Source organism: Sceloporus occidentalis, unplaced genomic scaffold (genome assembly GCF_023333645.1).
Source record: "Sceloporus occidentalis isolate IW3139 unplaced genomic scaffold, rSceOcc1.0.p SCAF_6, whole genome shotgun sequence".
In the NCBI taxonomy this organism is placed as follows: Eukaryota; Metazoa; Chordata; class Lepidosauria; order Squamata; family Phrynosomatidae; genus Sceloporus; species Sceloporus occidentalis.
The window spans coordinates 111,116,842-111,141,956 of NW_028316986.1; the positions used below are offsets into that span (position 1 = coordinate 111,116,842).

The 25,115-nt window shown below is 39.9% G+C and overlaps 1 protein-coding gene across 1 annotated transcript in view; it reads left to right on the forward strand.

Moving 5' to 3' along the window:
* The window catches only part of ASCC3 (activating signal cointegrator 1 complex subunit 3), a 332,057-nt gene that overhangs the window by 78,798 nt on the left and 228,144 nt on the right, over window positions 1-25,115 (forward strand). The window contains exon 11 of the mRNA XM_089530681.1: window positions 16,798-16,962. Coding sequence (XP_089386807.1) covers window positions 16,798-16,962 — 165 coding nt within the window. The remainder of the gene's footprint in view (window positions 1-16,797; window positions 16,963-25,115) is intronic.

Sequence of the window (25,115 nt, forward strand, 5' to 3'; positions counted from 1 at the left end):
CATGGAAAAACCTCTCCATTTAAATCCACTTGCTTCTCTCTTGCTCCCTTTTGCAAGACCTGGCATGGAAAATCTCCCCATTTAAATCCATTGCTTCTCTCTCTGGTCCCTTTTGCAAGACCTTACATATATAAACTATCAATTTAAAACCATCTCTCCAGTCCATTTTGCAAGACCTGGCTTCCTATGGAAACAACTCTCCATTTAAATCCACTTGCTTCCTTTCTCAATCTGATGTTAAAACCTCTCCTCCAGCACCTGGGGGAATCGGTTGGGAGAGTTCCAGAGAAGGAGAAGGAAGAACAGAAGTGGTATTTCCCCCTTTCCATCCTTCCTTATAGCCCCCTAAGTTTTACCCTCAATTTATCCACAGGTCATATCAAAACCCAGGATTTTGACCCTGAAACATTCCCTCAATTTATACATGAGGTTGACTTGTACACGAGTATATATAGTAATGTGTAAAGCACTTCAAACATTCAGAAAGTTTGGATGAGGGCAAATGGTTTGAGGTCAGACTATTGAAAGACCACCACCTCCCACATGAAATCTTCTGTGGGTGCTCTGTTGCATATTTCACTACTCTGAGAGGATATATTGGTAAATATACAAGACACAGCACCCTACTTGTGGAACTCGTTTTCAAAGGAGTCAGGGTGGCTCACTACTGAACATCCAGCAGGCAGTTAATTTATCAAACTTTTGGCTTTTGAAACCATTTTTAATCCTTTTCAATAGATGGTTTTGCTCTCTTTTTAATAGGTTGTGATTCTATTGTACAATGCTGTGGATGACCCTGATCACAGGAAATGGATTTATGAATACCATTAATACATAAATATAATCTAGACCACAAACCATCTTGAATTTGGGAAGAATTAGGACAAAATGTTGTTTGTAAAGAATGGTAGATGGGTTGCCAAAATGTGGGTTTACACAAAGCTTTCTTTATTTTTTGTGAATCGCTTCCAGTTGTTTTAAGAGAAAATGGCTGTATCCACTTATTGATATATCGAGTATTTTAGACAATTTTTTTTTAAAAAATCAAGGCTTTACAGAAGTGCTAACTCACAGAAATAGACTTTTTGCAGAATTTTTTTTAGTTTGCAGTCTTCCAGATCTTCTATTTGTCTGAATACTTCTAGTTCTTCTGTTCTCACCCTGAATAGCTTACACTTTGGTGGAGCTAAAATGAAGTAGTTAAATTCATCACTATGCTGGGATTTGATACTGCAGTACAACATTAAATGACTAACAGAAAGCATAAGAAAAATAATTGTGTTTTGGATCTATCATTGATCTGAAACAGTTGAACATGCTGAGAAGAACTATTTACAGTTGTTGCCTTTGCATTTGCATGAACTGGTCCAACAGTGTCACCTGCAGGTGAACAATATATGTTCCTTTATCCTTACGGTTGTTAATCCAAGAGTCAGTGCTGTAAAATTGAAATGTTGTTCTGTAGCAAACAGTTCTTAAAAAAAACGAAACACCAAAAAAAAAACCTCCCCTTATTTTGAATTCAGTACAAATAGACACCAAATCATGTCTGATCTTGAAAGCTAAGCAGTGTCAACCCTGGTTAGCACTTAGATGGGAGACCGCAAAGGAATATCAGGTAATATTTCAGAGAGAGGAATTGGCAAAACCACCTCTCAGTATCCCTTGCCTAAGAAAAACCCATAAAATAGGGATGCCATAAGCTGACAGATGACTTGAATTAACACACACACACAGGCTAAATATCTTGAAGGCACAAACTGCTGTCTGTTCTTGGAAGCTAAGCAGGGTCATCCTTGATCAGTAGTTACATGGGAAACTGCCAACAAATACCAGGTTATGTGGGCTAAATTAATGAATTGGTAAAACCACCTATGAATATTCCTTGCCAAACAAAACCCTATGAAATTCATTGGGGTCACCATAAATTGACAGGCAACTTGAAGGGACACATATGCAGGCTAAGCAAATGTTTTGCTTAAAGCTTCTTCTTGTACTCTTTCCTCTTGCTCTCATATGTAGAAATAATTGCTAAATTGATATATGTTGGGAGATTTCTTATTGAACTCTGAATGAATTTAACAAAGTATATGAAATAAGATTATTTGACTTAATTTAAATGTCTGTACATTTTACTTCAATATTCATCTAGTATAACTCCAAATCAAACTGGCAGTGTATAACAGGATGTGGTAGAATATTTGTGTTTCATTCAAAAAGGCAAAATTTTACACAGCATTCAAACATCTGTTAATTTTTGTGAGTGTGAAATTAATTTTTGTTAAGGAAAGATAACATGTAAAATGAGCTGGAAACTGTTATATGATAATATTAAAGTTGTAAAATGCTTTCTTGAATACTTCTCTGTGGAATCTAACATTTTTGTAGGACTAAGGTTATTAAGGTAGTACATCCCTAGACTGTAGAAGAGATTCAACAGCTGAATACATTGTCTGAATTTAAAAGAGCTTTAAAGACCAGTCTCTTCCAGTAGACTTATCCAGATTATTTTTAAATTGTGAATTTTAAATGATGAATTTTAAATGTGGATTATTTTAATATGTGTACATCTTATTTGTCCCTTTAAATTGATGTGTATTTTAACTGATGTAGTGTGTCTGTTAATTGTTGTTCCCCACCTCGACCTATGGGAAAGGCGGGTAAGAAATAGCAGTATTCCATCATCATCATCATCATCATCCCAGCATTGTTGCTGCTCATTTCTCAATAAACTATTTAACAACTCTATTACCTTGCAAAAATTTTCAGATACAGTGGACCCTTGTTATATGCTGGGGTTTGGTTCCAAGATCCCCTGTGTATAACAACATCCGTGTATGCTCAAGTCCCATTAAATATAATGACATCGCAAAATGGTGTCCCTTCAGTACAACTTGAAAGCAGAATTCTTTTTTCACTAGCGGATAAATACAAAATGTGAAGTTAGCTTCTTTATAAGATCCTGCTAACCCATGTTGTGAACTTGTCTAGATGCTGAGAGCCACTGTGAATGGTTCTTAGTAAATGGGACTTACTGGTAATTACTATTTGGTGAGAGACAGATATAGAATGCATAGTTGCACAGGGCTGATAGCAGTAGGACTTTTTGTGCTAGTGAGTTAACAGCTTAGGATGTTGTGTGCTGACTGCTTTGCTGAAGTAAGTAGCATTGTATCAAAATTACATCATTACCTTACTTGGTATTTCAGGTAAACAGTGGCCACATATTTAAAGTCAGAATTGTTAAATGTGATAATGTTATAGTCACTCATTGTTGCAGAATAACTCAGTAAATCTGAATGTTAATGAGATCAAACATGGTTTTAAAAACATGGAATTATATGTAAGACATTTTAGTGTACTCAGTACAAATATGAAGATGGCAGCAGACTATTCATAAAAAAACCCCCAAAATTTCACTTATGAGGTGTATTTCCTTACTTGCATTAATAACATGGAACATTGTGGAATCCTCAGAGCTGGTTATTGATTTTATTTGCAAGATTTAATGACTTACCACAAAATTCTTTTGTGCAAAGAAATCCACACATCTGTAAAACTACTATATAACTCTTTTGTGGTTTTCCCGACATATGAAAAGTACTATAAATGTTAAAGGATAAAAAGCAGTCTTTACATTTAATGCAAATGATGCATTAAGCTAGATTCTTTTCCTAGACTACAATTTAAAGGTACTCTGAAGTCCAATTATCTTTGATTTAGCTGTGCACATTTCAGAATAACAGCTGGGTTTGGTGGGGTGAATACTCCCTTGCAGAGAAATAGATTTGAATCAGAGATGTATGGGGTGGGAGTGGTGAAATGGAAGCAAAGTGTAAGAACATATACAATACATTTTCACTAGCTTTTCTTTTCATTTTGTTTCATTTTTAAAAGATGTCCTTTAATGTGGTGACTATATAGAATAAGCAACAACGCTAGGAATTCACAAGAATGTTTACTGTTTCTCTAAAAGAACAATGGGGATGTAGTGGCTCAAGTAGTTAAGACACTGATTCTGTTGATTGCAAGATCGGCAGGTGCCGCATGATGAGGTGAGCTCCCATCGCCAGTCCCAACTTCTGCCAGCCTAACAGTTCGAAAGCATGTAAATGCAAGTAGATAAATACATACCACTTTGGTGGGAAGACAAACAGCGTTCTGTGCAATCATGCTGGCCACATGATCACACAGTAACCTCTGACAACATTGGCTCTTCTGCATACTAGTGGAGATGACCCCCCCCCCCTGTGGTCGGACACGACTTGACAACCTTGCCTCTGGGGAATACCTTTACCTTTACCTTAAAAGAACAATGAACAAGAAAATCTTAAATATGACATTTTCATGTAAGGAGGCTTTATAACTTTAGTCTAATGAGCTTAATCTAACAATTCATGCAAAACTAACTTGGCTTAAAAATTCAGTAGATATCAGTTCACGTTTTACTTATGCAGCCTAATTTATATGCATACACTAAATTTTATCTCTTAAATGTTAAAAGCCTAAAGAAGGAAATGATCTTTTTCTTAGAATAAATTTAAGCCCACTGTTCAACAAACCCACAGTTAGAAAAACCTACAATTTTGATTTCCTTTTTAGAGTGGAGTATGTGCAGTCCTACATTATGGAAGTTAAAAAAAATTAAACTCTTTATAAAGTTAAACATTCTAGCTTATTTAAGAATATGGTGTGACAGTTTATATGTTTTATGCAGAAGTCACATATAGCCAAGAATCTCTGAAGCTTAGATGTTTCCACATGATTAATATATTGCATCAGAATGGCAAATTGATACTGCCAAGGAATTACCCTGTTTGGTGGAACCTAGAGAAGGCTTCTTCAGTAAGTGTTTGATAACATCCATTATGGACCTGAAAAGTATTACTGCTTCACCTAAAATATATTTACATTCTCTCTGCCCTCTCAACCAGTCTTCTGCTGGCTCCCTTAATCAGCTAAGAAGGGCAAGAACACCACTGTTTTGATATCCCCAGAAGATCTTTTCAATATCCTCATGGTATCCATACTGAAAAATATCCAGTACATGGATAGCACTAGAGGTGTGCCAGTTGGATCCATTTTAATCATGAAACTTACATCAGGGTGAATCCATAAGATCAGAGCAAAAGCAAAAGTGTCCAGGAATACTGTCACAACCAGGTACTCTGTTTCTCAAGTCTCACCTGTCCTTGATATAACCACATTTCACTACTCAGAACAACTCAGATGGATGATTGCAGAAGTGTGTGTGAGAGATAGAGTAAAAGCATGGTTTCTTTATTATTATTACTACAGCATGAACTTTAATATGGGCATTGGCCTACATCTAGTAAAATTTGTCCTGAGTTTTCCTCCACTGATGTGTTGCTCCTCACTCCTGCTGCTTCATTGTCCCAAACTCCCTGGAAAACCAAGGAGCTGCCCTGATTCCCTCAACAAGGAGAAGTTGCTCAAGAGAAATTGTGTTGACTACTTGGGCCATCCCAATCATTGACCAGAGCTTTCACAGAATTACCATTTGAAGCACACTCAAGCCTGGAGGAGTCTCCATCTTACTTTTTAGACTTGCAGAAACTTCTCTCAGATAGTGATCTGTCCCTCCATACCCAGGAAAACATCCAGGGCCTTGCTTTCTGTCTGTAACATATCTCTGATATGGAGCAAGGAGAGCCATGGTTCAGAAAACAAATGTTCCGAATTCTGAAGCCAAGAAATTGTTTTGAGTACCAGAACTGAGGGAGGAGAATCAGTTTGATTTTGCCACTGATCTACATCAGATCACCTAGATTGACCAGTAAATGTCATCCTGTCTTCTGAGCGCTCCTTATGTATAGTGAATCTTTTGTTTCATTTTGTTCTCTGTTGTATTTCTTCATGTTAAAAGTTAATATTTTTCAGAATAATCATCCATGCTATCAGGGTTTATTCTAATACCACGTCCCTTACATTTACATTTTATAAGTTTGTATCTTTCATTTTATCTCCTACAGTAATAAGTAAAAAGGGACAACAAAATGATCGAAAGAGGAAGAAAAATATGAACAGATTGATACACTTGTTGAAGGTTGTCATAGCTGATTAAAGAATTTATTAGCATCAATCAAAGCTGACAGTGCAATATCAGAGGTTAGAATATCCATGGTTAGTGAAGCCAAGAGTAAAAAAAAGCAAAGAAAGCAAGATAATAATATGAATTGCCCCCCGGTTGATGCATTTAGATCATTATTTAAGTATGCACACTGGGAGACTAATTATTTTGTAACTTAAATGTTGAATTTCTCAAAACACACTATCTGTTTTTTTCCCTTTTCACCCTGATGGGTAAAATTCTGCTTCTGTAGAACAACTGTCTTGCCCTTAAAGTGTATTGGTTTTCAGAAATCAGTGTAAACCAGAATATACATTGTTCTGAAGACCTTTTTCTGTCCCATCCATACTGTTTGCATTGTTTGTCTTTCTTCTCTTCTCTTTATGTATTTAATCTGAGAATGTTTTTCATAGAATCATAGAATTGTAGAGTTGGAAGAGACCACAAGGGCCATCCAGTCCAACCCCATTCTGCCATGCAGGAACTCTCAATCAAAGCATACCCGACAGATGGCCATCCAACCTCTGTTTAAAGACCTCCAAGGAATGAGACTCCACTACACTCTGAGGGAGTGTGTTGCTTATGTTTTTGCTGAATATTATACAGTACTAATGGTTAAGAGTAGGGATGCAACACTCTTTTTGCTACTCTTTTTGCAACAGCTCCACTGGCTGCTGGTCTATTTCTGGGCACAAGTGCTGGCTTTGACCTATAAAGCCCTATGGTCCAGATTATATGAAGGATTGTATTCTCCTTTACAAACCTACCCATGCTTTGAGATCTTCTGGGGTGCCCCTTCTCTCTGACCTCCTTCCCTCACAAGTACATCGGGTGAGACCATGGGGGAGGGCCTTCTCAGTAGCTGCCCCCAGGCTCTAGGATAGCAATAGATACAATAACATTATAATGAAATTTAATTGGCTTAATTAGTTGAAGAATTAGTTGTTAAAAGCAGCCAGTGAAATAGTTTAAAACAAAGAATTGATCTTGCTTTAAAAAATGGGAATAGAAAATGAGAATTACCCTATATATTTGAGTATCAAGTTTTGATGCCAAAATTAGCGATTTTGATATGACCCATGGATAAGTTGAGGGTAAAATGTAGGGACATGTAATAAATGATGTAAAGCATGAAGTAAAGAAAAATGATGCCAAAGAAAGTCACCATTTCTCCACTCAGGCATTCAGAAAGGCCAGAAGCAGAGCTGCAGTAAAGAAAGTAGAGAAGGGGGGTCAGTGCTTCTTTTAGATTATCCCAGGATGGGCTAGGCTCTCACCCACTCTACTCAAAGAAGAGGATGGTTTGTATTTTAATAAGAGTTAAGGTACAATACTTACATTGACCCATGGATAAGTTGACCCTGTTTTTTGGGGCTGATTTTTAAACTAAACTGAGTACAGTATATGATATTCTGTATATACCCCTGCTTTATTGACTGCCAGTTTGTTTCCAGGCACAATTCAAAGTGTTGGTTATTACCTATAAAGCCCTACATGGCTCAGGTCCACACTGTTTGACAGACCGTATCTCCTTGTATGAACCGGCCCAGTCTCTGGGATCCTCTGGAGAGGCTCTTCTCTCTGTCCATCACAAGCACAGTTGGTGGGGATGTGAGAAAGGGCCTTCTCGGTGGAACATAAGCATCACACTCCCTAGACTCTGGAACTCCCTGCCCAAAGAGATCAGAATGGCTCCCTTCTTGATGGCCTTCCTCCAGCAGGTTAAGACCTACCTGTTCACACAGGCTTTTAAGGAACCGTTACAAAGACAGGCTGGGATGTTGTACCATTTCAAAAAAATGTAATAATTTAATTCCTTTTAATGTCCTTTTTTCTATGTTTTTAATTGTCCTGTTTTTTAATGTTGTGAAGCCGCTCTGAGTCCTAGTTCTGGGAAAAGAGCGGGATACAAATAAATATAATCATCATCATCAGTAGTGATAATGCATGCTGTTAAAAAGTTGTTGATTTGTTAATTGATGAGATAAAAGTATGTGCCTCTGGTCTTCAATAGAAAACCTGACAACAATAATAATACTATCATGCTAGGTAGTAGTAGCATTGAGGTTCTAAAGACATGCAGCGAAATGACTGCCTTGTCTTCTTCCATGGTTTTGACAAGGATTTTTCCCTAATAGGGGACTTAAACTGGAAAGAAACATCTCTCCTGAATATTTTCAGAGGTGACATGCCTTGAAAAGTCTTCCCCTTAGAGCAGTGGTTCCCAGCCTTTTGTGCTCTAGATGTTTTGAACTTCAGCTCCCATGATTCCTGACTGTTGTTCAAATTGGCTGAGGCTTCTTCAGTCTGATATCCAAAACAAATGGAGAACTAAAGGTTTGGAACCATTGTCCTACAGCAAGGTTGTGGAAAGTGTAGGCTGTAGGCCATATACAGTGCCTGAGCCTTACTTCTGTATTCCCTGAAAGGCTCTACCAGCTGCCCCCAAAGCGCTGTACCTTCGAGAGCCCCTCCCCACCACCTGAAAAAACAAACAGAAAAATTGGCCAGAATGACAGCAGGAAATGATGCAATGTCACAATAGGAAATGATGAAGTCTCACTTAAAATGCAAGGGGCAGGAATAGCCACTTAATAATAATAATAAATAAAATTTTTATTTATATACCTCTTTTCTAAAAATCAAAGCAGTTAACAACATGTGGAAATACAATGTAAAACCATCAAAATACAAAACATCATATAAAACATCAGAACACCAACTACAGCAATAAAACCACATCTCGTGCCAGCTCAACAGTGCTGACGAGGGGGGGGGGAGCACATCGGGAGTCAGGAGTCAGGGGTATGCCTGCTCGAAGAGGTGTGTTTTTAACCCCTTCTTAAATTGGTTCAGCAAGGTGGCCGAGCGGAGCTCATCGGGAAGCGAGTTCCAGAGATTGGGGGCCGAGATAGAGAAGGCCCTCCTGGTGGTAGTAACTAATCTGATCTCCGGAACTCTTAATAATTGCTTCCCAATTGATCTGAGTATGCGGGGCAGATTGTACAGAGAGAGGCGGTCCTCCAAGTACCCTGGGCCCAAGCCATTTAGGGCTTTATAGGTAATAACCAACACCTTGTATTGCACCCGGAAGCGAATAGGCAGCCAGTGAAGGTCTTTAAGGACCGGTGTTATGTGGCTGGTCCTAGGTGTATTAGTGACCAGTCTTGCCGCCATATTCTGCACCAATTGCAGCTTCTGGGTATGGTACAAGGGTTGCCCCATGTAGAGCGCATTGCAGAAATCCAATCGAGAGGTTACCAGAGCATGTACTACCGTTTCGAGGTCCCCCCGGCCCAGGTGGGGTCGCAGCTGGCGTATCAGCCTAAGCTGATAACAGGTGCTCCTGACCGTCGCATCCACCTGAGATGTAAGGTGGAGCGACGAATCAAGGAGCACACCCAGACTGCGTACTGAGTCCTTCACAGGAAGCGTGATCCCGTTCAGAACAGGTGGAACCACCGCCATCCCCAGGCCAGGGGAACCTATCACGAGTACTTCCGTTTTCTCTGGATTCAGGCTGAGTCTGTTTTCGCTCATCCAGCCCATTACCGACTCCAGACAGGCAACGAGAGGAGAGATGCCATCCTTACTCCCATCTGCCTTAGGGATTCACTTTGCATCCACTCTATGATCTTTGTGACATCAGGGAAAATCCTTTTTATCTTGTTAGACTTTTAAAGTGAATTTCTTCTGTGAGCTGCCTTAGGTACCAATCTGGGAGAATGGTGGCATATCAAAGAAATAAATATAAATAAAGTAAACATGATTCTGTTGACCTGTTTTGCTTGGTTTTTGTTTCTAATGTATTATTACATAAGGATGATTTTGGTATTTCATTTTAAGCTTCCCTGATATACAGGGTATGAATGGAAGTCTAATAAAAATAAGGGCAAGGTAAGATCTGAGCAGGGCTGTTAATAGGGTTTTGGAGGTCTCTCATTCATAGGATTGCCGTATACAGGCAGATAACAGCTCCGATTACAATGTAAATTGCTTAGTTAATGAAGTTAATTTTACTGATTTTGTTGCCGCTTCTATGCTAGATAGTAGAAATTAGAGCTGTTTCTTTAAAAATTGGACCCATTCCCCACAAAACAATGTCCTTGTTTTCTGTTCTGGGAAAGGCTCTTCCATTTTTTACTCTTATCTAGCACTAAAGATTGTTGTAAAGAGATCGCTGATAGTATCTTGTTTTGAATCACTGTTGCTTATTCCAAATTCAGACTTTTAAAAAATCTGTACTCGTCTATGATTATGCCCTGATAGATTTAAAATGTGGGTTTTCACAGTTTTTTGTTTCCATTATAAAGAATAATAGTATTGCTAAAATTTGAGATGGCTTTATTTCAAAGGTCAAGAAACAAAGGACTTTTCTCCTTGCACTGTATGTTCCTGATACTGTCTTACTGTGTAGTCTTTCATGTGTTTTAAACAAAAGCCCACTTCATTTAGTGAGACTTACTCCCCTATAATTCTGCATAGTACTGCAGCCTAAGTCTCTCTGTGAAAGCTTTAAATGTTTCCCTTTGTTCAGAGGTGTTAATTTCAGGTTTGCAAACTGATTTTAAATTTGGAAACCAGCAATCTTCCACACGCATTTAATTTTTGTTTCCTCTGTGATGGAACTAATTTCGAGGTAGTTCCTAATCATAATCCGGGCACTGCCAGGTATGGTGGTGGTAGAATTACACAGGCAGAGAAAAATGCAAGTTGACTCTCAAAATATTGACAGTTAACCCATTTCTGTTTTGCTATGCCCTAATACAAAAGCCAGATTGAAATGTCTTGTATGAGTTCCAATTCATTAACCAAATGTGACACTTTATTTTCTGGCTGTTTTATATTGAGTGACTTGAAATAGTATATAATAGTAATTGAAATGAGAATACTCTGCAGTGTTGCTGATGAAGCAGGACAAGAACAAGATTCTAGGAAGGCATTTTAAGACACACACACCCTGAATCTTTCATCAGTATCCTAAAATGAAGGTGCCATGACTATCTGTGAAACTTGTCAGGGACACTAATTATGACTGTTTCAGTGCAGGAAGAGAAATGTTGCATGCAAGCAGTATTAAACATTGCAGTACACACCTGCTCCCTTTTCAGCTGGTTGTATCAAGGGTAAGGTGAAGATAGGAGGAAGGAACATCAACAGTCGAAGATATGGAGATGACAGCATCCTACTAGCAGAAAACACCAAAGACTTGGAACAATTACTAAAGAAGGTCAAAGAAGAAAGTGAAAAGGCAAGCTTACTGCTTAACACAAAGGCCCGTTACAAACGGGCATAAAAGTATGGACTGGGTCCGTACTAGGGTTAGGAAGGGGCGTCACTTCTTGACGCCCCTAACCCTAGTACGGACTGAGTCCGTAAAAATGGTGGCACCCTATGCACACGGGTGCCGCCATGACTATGTCACGACCGCGCCGCCTCTAAACGGGGCAGTGTGGTTGTGACGTAGTGGGGCCATGCGAGGGCACCCTTTCTGCAGCCCCGGAAGGTGCTCCGTTTCGGAGCTCTTTCCAGCTTTGCGGGATACAAATAATATAACAACAATAACATTAACAACAACAACAACAACAATAATAATAATAATTGACATCTTCCTTTTTTCTTGTAGCTTGCTTTCACATTACTGGGTATTATAATTTTTTCAATGAATTGTGTCAGTGAGATGTGTACAGATTATAATAGCCACAATTTAGTCATTTTGCCTTCTAGTGAGAGGTCAGGCTTAAATTGGTCTTCAACCCATTTCTTTCTCTTTTTGGTTGTATTTTTAATATTCTCCTTCAAAAGCACATTTCAAATGAGATGATCTTATTTTTTCCCTGTCAGCTGTCTTCATTGTTGCTTTCATATCAATACAGAGAAATCAGGAATACAACTGGCCCTCAGTATTCACAGGGAATCTGTTCCGGGATCCCCTCCCCCCAGCGAATACCAAAATGCACAGATGCTCAAGCCTGCATTGTCCCCAATGGCGGCATGTGCACGTGGTCACTCCACCATTAGGAGCAACCTCCGTTATCCTGTGGTGGTGCATGCACACTGCAGTGCCACCACTGGGGACAATGGAACTTGCAGTGTGGTTGCATGCATGACCCACCATGGGACAATGGGGGCTGTCTTCAATGTTGGCGTAGCCATGTGCCATTGGGGACAATGCGGGCTTGTTGCCTGTGGATGCTTGAATCTGTAGATGGCAAGGCCATGGATAATAAGGGCCGACTGTACTGTGGCACAGATGATTGTGACTTTAGTATTTAATTTAAAATATATAAATAAAACTTTATACTTGATGATTCTATGCAGCACCTTTATAGGTGCTCTTCTAAATCCTAGTCTTCTAATTTTTTAAATACATTCAGTCTCAATTTTCATTAAAGGTTCAAAAAATATGCAGCAGTTATTTTCAATAAGGTTCCCATGCCTATTCCTTTTTGTTCATTTTTTTTCAAAAACCAAAAATGTTGAAGACCAATTTTGCCATTCCTCACCCCTGGACTGTGTTAGGCCAAGGAAAAGCCTTTATTTAACAAGGAAAGTGAGATATTGGCCTGTTACAGACAGCCAAAATAAAGCTGCTTCGAGTCACAGTGGAGGTATGGTGTTTCAATGATGCATGCGTCCTAAGAGTCCAGAAGTTGCACCAAAGCCATGCTCCACCATACCCCCACTGTGACTCGAAGCAGCTTTATTTTGGCTGTCTGTAACAGGCCATAGTTTACCTACTTGTGCAAAAGTCTCTTCTCTGTGTAAAACAGTAGTGCAGGGATACCAGTTGAGACTTCCTTGTCTGGAATTCTGAAATCTGAAATGCCCAAAAATCTGAAACATTTTTCATGGATGGCTGAGATAGTGATTTCTTTGCTTTCTGATGGTTCAGTGTACAAAAACTTTGTTTCATGCACAAAATTATTAAACATCTTGCATAACATTATCTTCAGGTATATGTGTATAAGGTATACATCAAACATAAATGAATTTTGTGTTTAAACGTGGGTATACTGTTATGTGTGAAGAGTGCAGCTTTACAGGATCCTGCCATGTGGTTCACAAGCTCTTGGGAGTTTCCCACCCATCTTTCCAGTTGCTCATGCTTACTTATCCCCATCCCACTATTGTTAATTATAAATATTTTTTTAAAGTAGTATTGTGCAGTTATACTTATTACAGTCTTCTAGTTCTGAACTGGGCCCAACAGGCTGTGGTGGAGTCTTTGTCCTCTGTTTGTCTGAATGGTGTTTTGTCAGAGCCCTGTTGAAATTTAAGGGTGGAAATTGTGCAGCAGCTGTGTGCAATGTGTTCACACTGTTTTCGGTGTGACAGTGTACAGAATTCCACATTTAATTCTTGGCATTATTTAGAGTGTCATCATCAACTTTTAATTATAACATGCTGCTATAAAAGAGCACTATACTTAATACAGAATATGTCTAAACACTTTAAAAATGAAGTGAAAAAAAGAAACATGCATCTGTTTGTTATTTTAAATGGTGACAGCATGACTGTGGCACAGGGAGGATATGTGATCACAGCAGTACCAGTTTAGCTTTGGCAAATTAGCTAAGTAGCTTGCATTTGTAGCATTTCACACCTTTACATTCTTAATATGCATTGCTAAATATATTTCATCACAGTTTGCTAATTAATGTTCTATGAAAATTACAGCTGCTAATTTTTGTGGTTGGCATGGCTCATTTCAAAGTGCTAATAGGTTGCCTCTGTAATGGTGTGATGACAGTTTATAAATTCAGGTTGTACATGCACTGCTTGAAGCATCCATGGGTTCATTAAAGACCACAGTTGGTGTCCAAGCAAAGTTGGAAGTTAGAGCCTTGCTACTCCATGCGTGGACACAGTATATTGTGAGAATCTCAGCTGCCTTTTCTTTTTAAATGACTGACATGTTCAGGTTTCCCCATATCAGAGAACTTCATGCTGAAGATAGGGGGGTAGACAATTCATTCTCTTTCTCAGTCTCTCTCTCTCTCTCTCTCTCTCTCTCTCTCTCTCTTTCATTCCTATGTGGCAAAGTTTGGTGCCAAGTGGTGGCTGTGGAACTGGGGACCTTTGATCTGTTGCTACATTCTGGGTTGCTAAATAGCCTCTTTTTAATGACCACTAAACTAAAAACCTTGACTATATTCTGTTGAGAATATGAAACAAGCTGCTTCTAATGTACAGAATTCTGGAGTGAGAAGAGGAACCACTGGTTCTCACTTGTTTTAATTCTTTCATAGTTTATATTACCCACAATAAAACACTGATCTCTATTCCATTAAATGTCTGCATTTATTAGAGGAGGATGTAGTTTAGTGGTAGAACACATGCTTTGCATGCCATTACCCAAGTTGCAGTACCTAGTATTTCCAATTGCTCCCGAAACTTGTGCCTTAAAACCTGGAGAGCATTTGCCACTCATACTGAGTTACATGAACCAATGAGCTGTTATGAGACAGCTTCCTGTTTTCTTTGTCATTTTGAGGGTAATGGGTGCAGGACAAAATAGTTATTTATTTATATTTTATTTAGTTGATTTATATCCCACTTTTATCCCAAATGGGATGTGGAGAGAAACACATGAACTTCCTCCAACTTCTCTTAGGCGCGTTACAGACCGCCCAAAACAGGCGGTCTTGCGCCGCTGTCGGTTGCTGCGTCCAGGAACTGCAGCAGCCAAGCCGTGCGGTTCCTGGGCGCAGCAACAAAGAAGCGCCAAAATGGCGCTTCTTCCTGGGCCATAGAAGAGGCATGGCAAAGCGAGAGGCACGCACTCGCAGCGCCACTTCCAGTGTGTGACGTCCGGACGCTGTGCGTCCGCGACATCAAAATGGCAGCGCCCATCTGTATAGGGCGCCACCATTTTGATGCACTCATAACGCGCAAGGGGCAAGGTGCGTCAGGAAGCGCCGCCCCTCGCTGTAATGATGGCGCCTCAAGGGGCCCGTCTGTAACGCGCCATAGAAACTACTACAGTAGTAGGATGAATCAGTGTTTTTGAACCATCTCTGGAAGTCAACCCTAGTCTCAACCACAATTGCAGCAAAATCTTTGTGCCATATCTCATAGATAATTAGAAGATCTAGAGCTAACAATAACTGCTAATGCCCTTTTGTCCAAAAAGGGATACATAAATGAGCAAAAGCAGGGTTTTTTTGCACCAATTTGTCATAAATACAATGTGTTGCATCAACTAGGGGAATTTCATAAAATTAAACAGATAGAACTATCTACTTAGCAGATAGAGTGTAAGTTTTTTTTTTTAAATGTCATCTTAGTATGTATTAATTCAGACAGGTCTAATGTAAGATGGAGCATTGGGGTGTGGTTTTCTGATTATCACAGGGAATAAATTTAACTAGTGTAAGCCTATCTTTGGGTGCACCAAACATTCCACCCCAAATCAACTGTTAATGGTACTGAGAGAAAAATAAATTGCCCAAGTGTTTCTTCAGGTTTTTAACATCTAAACCCATAGCTTCTGCAAAGTACTAGTTTGATTAAAATTGTCTGTTTCATTCTGTTTACAAGTTAGGTCTTGAATTTGATGTTAGACAGTAAGACTTGTTTTAATGGATATTAGTTGACTTTTCCATTTATAGTAGGAGGAAGGTAATGTTTCTACATGTCCTTGGAACCTGAGATTTATTACTTTCAGGGCAATGATTTATTACTTGTACTATAGGGATGCAAATACACGACAAATATCTTAAATTTCAGTAGGAAGTGCCATGCAGTAAACACCTAGGCAGTTACTTTGGATTCCTGCAGGGTATTATTAAACTCTACACTATTGAGGCAGAAATGTTGACACTTAAAGAAGTTAGTGAGCCTGATCACTAATGCACATAAGCTCAAGTCATCCATGGGCCAGAGACCAAGGAATATATAACGGGAAGCTGATTACTGATGAGCTTTGGCTAGTTTCTCTCTCTCTCTCTCTCTCAAGTCTGTGTATGATACATAATTTTTAATTTCATTTCATGTTGTATGACTTTAATGTATCATATGTTTATATATTTTAACTTGATATGTTTAAATGCTTTTATGTGTTTTAATGTATGTTATACCCCACCCTGAGCCTTGGGGAGAGTGGGTAAGAAATATTTTTATTATTGTTGTTGTTGCTGTTATATTATAAAACAATTTTGGGATAATGTTCTAATAGCTTCATATACTTGGTATAGCTTTGGGCCTCAGTTTATCTAATCTAGTTCTGTTTCAGGTGCCCAAATTTGTCAGGACTTCATTTATTTTAAAACATCTAAGGGTAAGGCTGGATGCAACACTGGGAAAATTTTGATCAGATCTCTGCTATTTTCAGAAAGGTTTAATAGAAGCTGGGGAAGGGTGAAAGAGTGCTTGATTAGTAATTCCAAGGGAAAAGTTGATTCTCTCCCTCTCCTTACTTTCATCAAAAAAACAATGCCATAGTTGCTATCTATCAGAGAGGCAAACCTACAAACCTGCATAGCTCTCCCTACATCAAGTCTAATTTGACCCCCAGTAAACTAATTGTCTACTCCACTAAAATGGATCTGGTGTCACAAGCTAAGCAATTTCATGATGGATGGGTTTAACTTCATTGACTTACAGAGTAGTTCTTAACATTTCAGCATTTTGTTAAAGCAGAGGAAAAATAAATAAAAGCCTTCAATTGACAGTACAGCTTCTTTTCTCTTTTTCGTTGCAAGATGCTCGTGACTACTCCAGAAAAATGGGACGTCGTGACTAGGAAGAGTGTTGGTGATGTTGCTCTCTCACAGCTTGTTAAGCTCCTTATTCTTGATGAAGTACATCTGCTGCATGAAGATAGAGGACCTGTGCTAGAAAGTCTTGTAGCACGCACTTTGCGTCAGGTGAGTACAACTCCAACTTTGGATCAGAGGTCTCAATAGAATTATCAGGGAGAAATTATTATTATTATTATTATTATTATTATTATTATTATTATTAACCTTTATTTATAAATCGTTGTAAATTTACACAGCGCTGTACATACAATCTTTTAATTAGGCTGTTCCCTGCCCTCAGGCTTACAATCTAAAAAGACACGACACAAAAGGAGAAGGGAGTGGTGGAGGGGAAGGGGATGAGGGCCAGCAGTTCTTCTTTACCTCCGAGGCCTGGACCAAGGCAGATGGACTGGAGGGAGAGCTTGGCTTCTTAATGGATGGGTAAACTTCCAGGGAGGCCTGTTGGAGTTAGCCTGCCTCTCTAGTAGGATAATACATATAAAATACATAGCAATACAGGAAATTATTCAATAAAACAGGCAACAAAAGAACATCAAATAGCAAGTGACAGTTATGCAATGCCTGGGAACACTTCTCCGAACAGGATGGTCTTCAACTCCATTTTGAAGCTGGTTAAAGAAGCGATGGCTCTTGCTCGCGGGGGAAGAAGGTTCCATGAGTCAGGGGCAGCGAGTGAAAAGGGGCGAATCTGAGATGGGAAATCCTGGGCTGGGACAGCAGACCTTGACTACCAGAACGGAGGGCCCTAGTGGGAAGGTGAGGAGAAATAAGGTCTGATAAGTAAGGAGGGGCCAGCCCATGGAGGGCTTTAAACGTTGACAGCAGGAGCTTATACTGAATGCGGAAAGGGAGGGGGAGGCAGTGAAGGGATGCCAACACAGGAGAGATGTGGTCAGAGCGGTGGGTGGATGTGATAATGCGTGCAGCTTAATGCTGGACAGAGATTAAAGGACGGAGGTGAGAAAGAAGAAGCCTAGTCAGGAGGACATTACAGTAATCAAGTTGTGACACCACTAGGGCATGGACCTAGGATCAAGACAGTAGAGGCGGAAAGATATGGTCGGATTTTGGCAATATTGTATAAGAAGAATCTACAAGCCTTGGCTGTGGTCTGGATCTGAGGGATACACGACAGAGAAGAATCAAAGATAAAACCAAGACTGCAGGCTTGCTGGACTGGTTGAATAGAAATGTTGTCCACAGAGACAGAAAAGGAGTGTTGAAGGGTGGACTTAGGAGGAAGGACAAGAAGCTCCGTCTTGGACATGTTGAGCTTCAAACACCGATGGTGCATCCACTGCGAGACAGCCGTGAGACAAGACGAAACTTGCTGTTCAAGCCTTGGAGAAAGGTCAGGGGTGGAAAGATACAGCTGGGTGTCATCGGCATACAGATGGTAGAAAAAACCAAAAGAGCTAATGAGTTTACCTAAGGACAGTGTGTAGAGAGAAAACAGAAGGGGACCCAGAACAGAGCCCTGGGGAACTCCAACAGATAAGGGAACAGAGGATGAAGTCTGACCACCTGTGACCACTGCAAAAGATCTGCCAGACAAATAAGATCTAAACCAGTCGAGAACAGAGTCTGAGAACCCAAGGTCAGAAAGTATATCAGCTAGAAGGCAGTGATCAACGGTGTCAAAGGCTGCAGACAAATCAAGAAGGATGAGAACAGAGTAAAGGCCATTAGCCTTGGCCTGTAAAAGGTCATTCGAGATCTTAGTGAGAGCTGTCTCTGTAGAATGCCGTGGGCGGAAACCAGACTGAAAGGGATCGAGGATGGAGTTGGCTTCAAGAAACTCAAGACAGCGAGAATAAACAACCTGTTCCAAAACTTTAGAAAGAAAGGGAAGAAGAGAAATCGGACGATAGCTAGACAGAGAGGAGGGGCCAAGAGAAAGTTTTTTCAGAATTGGGGAAATGAGAGCATGTTTGAAGTCTGACGGGAAGGAGCCTGTAGAGAGAGAGAGATTGAAGATATGGAGAAGAGAGGGCAGAAGAGAAGGAGCTATAGAGATTAGAAGACGAGTAGGAATTGGATCAAGAGGACAGGTTGCAGGTTTGCAAGAGTTCAGAAGTGTAGCAAGTTCATCCAAAGAAGCAGGAGGAAACACAGAAATCAGATAGCTACAGTTAGATTAATCTTTGTGCCTAAGTTGCCTCTAAGTCATTTAATTGTCAATAAAGGCTGCCAGAAGCAAGTAATGTATTTTTATCTGTCTCTTTCTTTTGAGAGAAAGGAACTGAGCAGAAGGACTTCTGTAAAGAAGACTAAAAAAAAACGATCATTTATTTAAACAAGTATCCTTTGTCCTATACAACTGTGTAGAGTACGTTGATAGCTAGGCATCCCATTCATGTTGTTTGCTCTCATTAGATAACTTGGAAGAGTGTGCAATTACTCAAGACCCAAACTACTGTTCTCTGTCTGCTCTGGGCCTTGAGCTGCACTGCTTATATTGTGTTAAATGTATCAGACATTTCTCAGATTTGGCCAATGCACTGGAAACAAAGAGAGAGATTTTGTAAGAATACGCTTGATATGCTATAATATATAAATTGATCTTTTCTTTTTGGTGACATAAATAAATTTGAGATATGCATACAGTTCCTGAAATGGGTGCAGAACATAAGTTTATTTATCTGCAGCTCTCTTGTTCTCTTGTTCTACTGACTGCCATTTTGTTTCTGGCCATAATTCAAACTTGTGGTTATGATCTACGAAGCCCTATAAGACTCAGGTCCATGATATCTGAAGGACTGTATCTCCTGTATGAGCCTGCTCATGTCTTTATATTTTCTGTGAAGTCCCTTCTCTGTGTCCCATCAGCTTCATGGGTGCATCTGGTGGAGACATGGCAGAGGGCCTTCTTGGTGGCTCCTCGTTTCTTAGAAGTTTATCACACTCCTTACCTTTCGCCATGCTCCCGTCGCCCCAATGTCACCCATCTGCCACGGTAGCCTCCTGGTGGGGTCACGGATGGTGCTTTTAAAGGGGAACGCTTCCGTTTTCATCATGGAAGCGTTCTCGTAATTGTTAGGAAAAGGGCCCTTTTTTAATAACAATTTGATCCGTTATTAAAAAAGGGCCCTTTTCCTAACAATTACGAGAACGCTGCCATGGTGAAAACGGAAGCGTTCCCCTTTAAAAGCACCATCCGTGACCCCACCAGGAGGCTACCGTCGCAGATCGCTGACATTGGGGCGATGGGAGCATGGCAGAAAGTAAGGAGTGTGATAAACTCCTTAGAGGTTAGACTGGTGACCTCCTTGTCCTTTGTAGGCAGGTGACCTGGTAGGTTTTTTAGGACAACTGCTCAAGGGGAAAGGGCTTTTTATGTGTTGTGGTGTTTATATTTGTTGCCCTTGTAATGGTTATGTATTTATTGGTAAATTAAATATGCTTTTAACATTTGTATGATGTATTTTAACTGCTATATCCATTTTCACATTTGTAAGGCACCTGGAGTCTTGGACTGGGCAAAAGGAGCATCATAAATAAATATCATCCTTCTTTGTTCCCTAGTAGGCTGTCTTCTCAACTTGAATCAGATAATTTACTGTCATCTTAGGATGATATAACCTTACTTTAAAAAGTAAATCCCCCATGTTGCAGTATAGGGCAACATCCCCCCGCCCCATGAAGCCCCTATTTGATGGTTTAGGGACCAGAGGGCTGTCAAAGTATAATAGGATAAAGTATAAGTGGAAACCAGGTTTTTTTTTAAGCATGCAACTTTATTTTGGCTGCTGAGAAACAAAAATAACAATCTATGGTGCGGTAGAGACCGCCCCTTTTCACGGTGGATTGGGGCCAGGGCAGTCTCACCAGCAGCCCTGTGGCCCCAATCCGCCATTTTTCCAGGCCAAAGAGAAGCAGCAAAATGCCGCTTCTCTTTGACCTGGAAAAGGGGTGCTCTTGTGCCTTAGGCACCAATGGCACCCCGGCGCTAAAGAGGAAAAAGGGGCATGCTCTGCATCGTTGGTGCAGCCGTTTGTTTGCCATGCCAATGATACGCAGGCCCAAAAGGAGCTCCATTTCAGAGCTCCTTTCTGCACCTGTGCCAGGCCTCCGTAAGCGGCATGGGGTGGCGCGGACATGGTACGTGCATGCAGCACTGTTTCGACGCGGCACGTGCGTGACATTGTTATGCGCACCGTGTGGACGGCACCGCATAATGATGGCGCCCCCCACACATACTAGGGTTAGGGAGTGTGTGGTTGGTGTGCTGTCCCTAACCCTAGTATCTCTGGGAGTACGCTGCATACTGCACCTATATCAGGTTTGAATACATGCAAAAGCTAAATTAAGCCATTACAGTCATCCCTCCATATTTGCGGATTTGATATTTGCGGATTTGAATATTCACAGATTTCATTAATATGTTCTCTCTAGGACTGTCTAGGTCCTCCAGTGCAACTCTGTGGTCAACTTTAACTAAAAGTTGCACTGAAAGACCATTTGTAGCTACTCCAGTGCCATTCTATGGTCAGTGTATGTTGGACATTGGCCACAGAGGTGCACTGGAGGACCTAGAGATTCCTAAAGAGGTGTCCTCTCAGGTAAAAACAGTGTTTTTGTTATTTGCGTTTTTTCCATATTCACGGGGGTCTTGTTCCCCTAACCCTAGCGAATATGGAGGGACAACTGTATATAAATTAAATAAATTAACACACTATATTCTTTGTAGTAGGGGGTCAGACTAAATGACCCTCAGATTTATTTCCCCGTAGGGTCAGACTAGATGATCTTTGGATTTTTTTCCCCACAGCATTGGATGGAAGAGAGAAGTTCTGCTCTTGCTGTGGGGAAACAGGGCTCACCTCTTCCCCTTGTAACTCCTGGGAATGGTACACTCCTGCCTGAAAAGTCCTACATGGTTTGGGCCCAGGTTACCTACAGTATCACCTTCTCCCTTACAATTTGCCCTGTATACTCAGGTCCTCTGAGAAATGTTTGCTCCAACCAGCCAGGACTAAACTGGCAACATTTTCTAAGCAGACCTTTTTATCTGCTGCCCCCAAACTGTGGAATGACCTGCCACAAGCGATACAATAGCTGAAGATGCTTGACTGCATTTAAAATAATATGCAATAGCAATAGCACTTACATTTCTATACCACTTTATAGTGCTAAGCACTCTCTAAGCGGTTTGCAGTGTGTTAGCCAGTTGGCCCCAACAAACTGGGCACTCGTTTTACTAATCTACAAAAGGATGGAAGGCTTAGTCAACTGGAAGCCCCACAGGATTAAACTCATTGTTTTGACTGCAGTACTGGCATTTAACCACTGCGTTATCAAGTCTCCTTTAAAGACACATCTTTCTTGCAGGCCTACCCAATTTTAAATCATGACTTTTTAAGAATGTACTTACTGGTATATGGGTGTATTTTAATGATTTTATAGTATTGCCCTTTACCTGTTAATTTATGTGTTTTCTTTTTTAATTATGTTTGGTATTTTAACATATTGTACCCTACCTCGAGCCTTGAGAAGAGGCAGTAAAGACATAAAATCACCATCATCATAATAATAGTTGTTGTTGTTATTACAAAGCCTCCCTTGCAGGAGGAAGCTGATAGGCCCCGGTGGAGAGGAGAGGGGGAGGGAAGGCAAAGCATGGCAAAAGTACCTGTGCTGCTTGTTTCCAGTCTCTTTCCTCCCTTCCTGACCCTCCTGCCAACACAGTACAGACCTTGACTTCCCTATTTCAAAGAGCTAGAGAGCCAGCCAGGGAAACACCAGAGGGCTGAAGGAAAAAGGGGAACCGGAGGATAGTTGAGTAATACATAGGAAGCAGTACCGATGAAAGCCTGATCTTTTCACACTTTATTTATTTATTTGTTTATTTATTTACTGTATTAATATCCCACTCTTCAGATACAAAGGCTCTCAGAGTGGCTTACAGATAGTTAATTAGACATTTCCCTGTCCTCAGGCTTACAATCTAAAAAGACATGATACAAAAGGAGAAGGGAATGGCTCTGGGGAAGGGGAATAGGTCCAGTGGTTCTTCTCTCCCTCTAAGGCCTGGACCATGAGAGATTGAATGGAGGAAGGACTCTTCTTCTTAATTTAGGCCAGGCCTGATGCAGCTGGGCCTGCTTTGTAAATTATAAAGACAAGCTCCATTAATTCAAGGAGTATCTGCTCTTTCTGTTGGTCAGAGTCAAAGTATTCTTTATTGAATAAGTCTCCAGACTATTTCAAAGTAGCAGAAACAAGCAAACAGCTAAAATAATAAAATACCAGAAATTATATACAATTAAAACAAACATAAAAAAGATCATTCAGTTCCTCTGTGCAAGAAAAAAACCTAGATTAATGCTTTTTCTATTTCTTGTTTCCTCAGGGTAGCAGCTTTGACAGCAAAAAAGGCAACCCTATGAGTCACAAGAAAGTCAGTTTGCTCTCATCATCCCCCTCACCCTAGCTTCCAAAGAATTGGGCTAAATAATGCTTTCTAATACTGGCATAAAGTTGACAATGCAATTAATAATATGTTGGATCTTAAATTAAAGCCCCACAAATACAAAGTCTGTCTGTCCTGAACAGAGATGCCCTGATATTGCTTTTTCTGTAGGTAGGCAACTGATGAAAGAGCCGATGGTTCCTCAAATTAATGGAAACTGTCTGTAATTTGAAACCATCAAAAGAGCGATTTGTTGAATACTGAGATACTGAAAGGTGCAGAATACCTGTATTTATGAATGAATGTATGTGCTTCTTCAAGAATTGCAAACCAGACATTTTAAACTATGAAACTGGTTTTCAGTTGAAGTTGAAAGATTTATTCTATGAACAAAAGTTGAAAGTTTCCAGCACAAAACTCTTAAAAGAATATACAAACAAGTCCTTGGTATCCACTGGGATTTGGTTCCAGGACCCCCATGGGAAACAAAATCTGTGGATGCTCAGTCCCATTAAATACAGTGGCATAGTAAAATGGTGTCCATTATATAAAATGACAAAATCAGGGTTTGCTTTTCGGAATTTATATATTTTACAAATATTTTCAAGCCATAGATGCTTGAGTTCATGGATAAAGGGCTGACTGTATTCTACATGATCACATCTTACATACTAAAGAGCAGAGCTGCCTGTCTTTGATTAGAAACCATATTGTGTCGCAGCACCATGCCTGCCAAATGCATTAATTCTGTGTGTAGGTTCTATAACTTTTATCTTTAAAAAGGAAAGGTTCATAAGATGTAGAACTCTCAGAAAGTGATGTAGACTTTTTGAATTTATTCAAATTAATTGAAAACCAAAAGCAGTTAATGCCATTACTCATTAGATGCAATGCAGGTGTGAAAATGATTTTTAAAATCTTCAGAGTTGGGTGAAGTTCTTACCAGAAATAAAGCTAGCTAAAGTGGTGCTTAAAAATTAAGCAGTTGTAGATAATCCAAATTAAAAGAACTCAGAAAATCCTTACTTAAGATATGGGAAGAGTGATTCTGTTGTAAGCGTCTGAAGAACTCTTACTGTGATGTAGAAAGAGAGAATTCTTTGTGGATTAGATGTAATCACAAAGCCCTGTGGGGGAGCTGTGTGGCAGATAGCCTTTAGCAGTGTCCTTTGCTGAGCAAAAAATTTGGTCCATTCAGTTCAAGGGTCAAGCTACAAGTACTTTGCAGGGTATAAGCTTTGTATTGGAATTGCTGATGTGACCTTAACGAAGAATATAAAAGCATAAATGCACATTATGCACTTTGTGAATTTTTAAAGGTTGCTTTTACAAGTTATTTAAATTGAATTGACAAAACTTTTTAGTAGAAAAAGGCTTTGAGCTTTGCTCATATGCTATGGAAACGACATCAAAAGGTTCTTCTGAAACTAATTTGTAGCTTTGATGTTTCAAGTTGTGCATTCCTGAAAATAACAGGGATGTAAAATGAAAATGCTTAAACGTTTAAAATAGAGATAGAGGGTGGAAAACATGTAACCATACCGCTCACTTAGCAAATATCCACTTAGCAAATTAATACAGTTGATTTTTTTCTTTTTTGCTCCAAGAAAAATGCTACAGTGTCACCTTTTGGCTGGTGTGATCATAAATGTCTTTTCTGATTTCAATACTTGTTTAACTGAATGACTGAGAGAGGTTCCTTCATCTTAGTTTGGAATTGGCATGTCTGCTCCAGGTTTTACTGAAGAAGTCTCAGAAAACTCCATGCAGTTTTGCAATGAGCACATAAGAATCCCACCCCATCTCTATCCATCCTCCTTTGTTGCCCAAATATATCCATGAA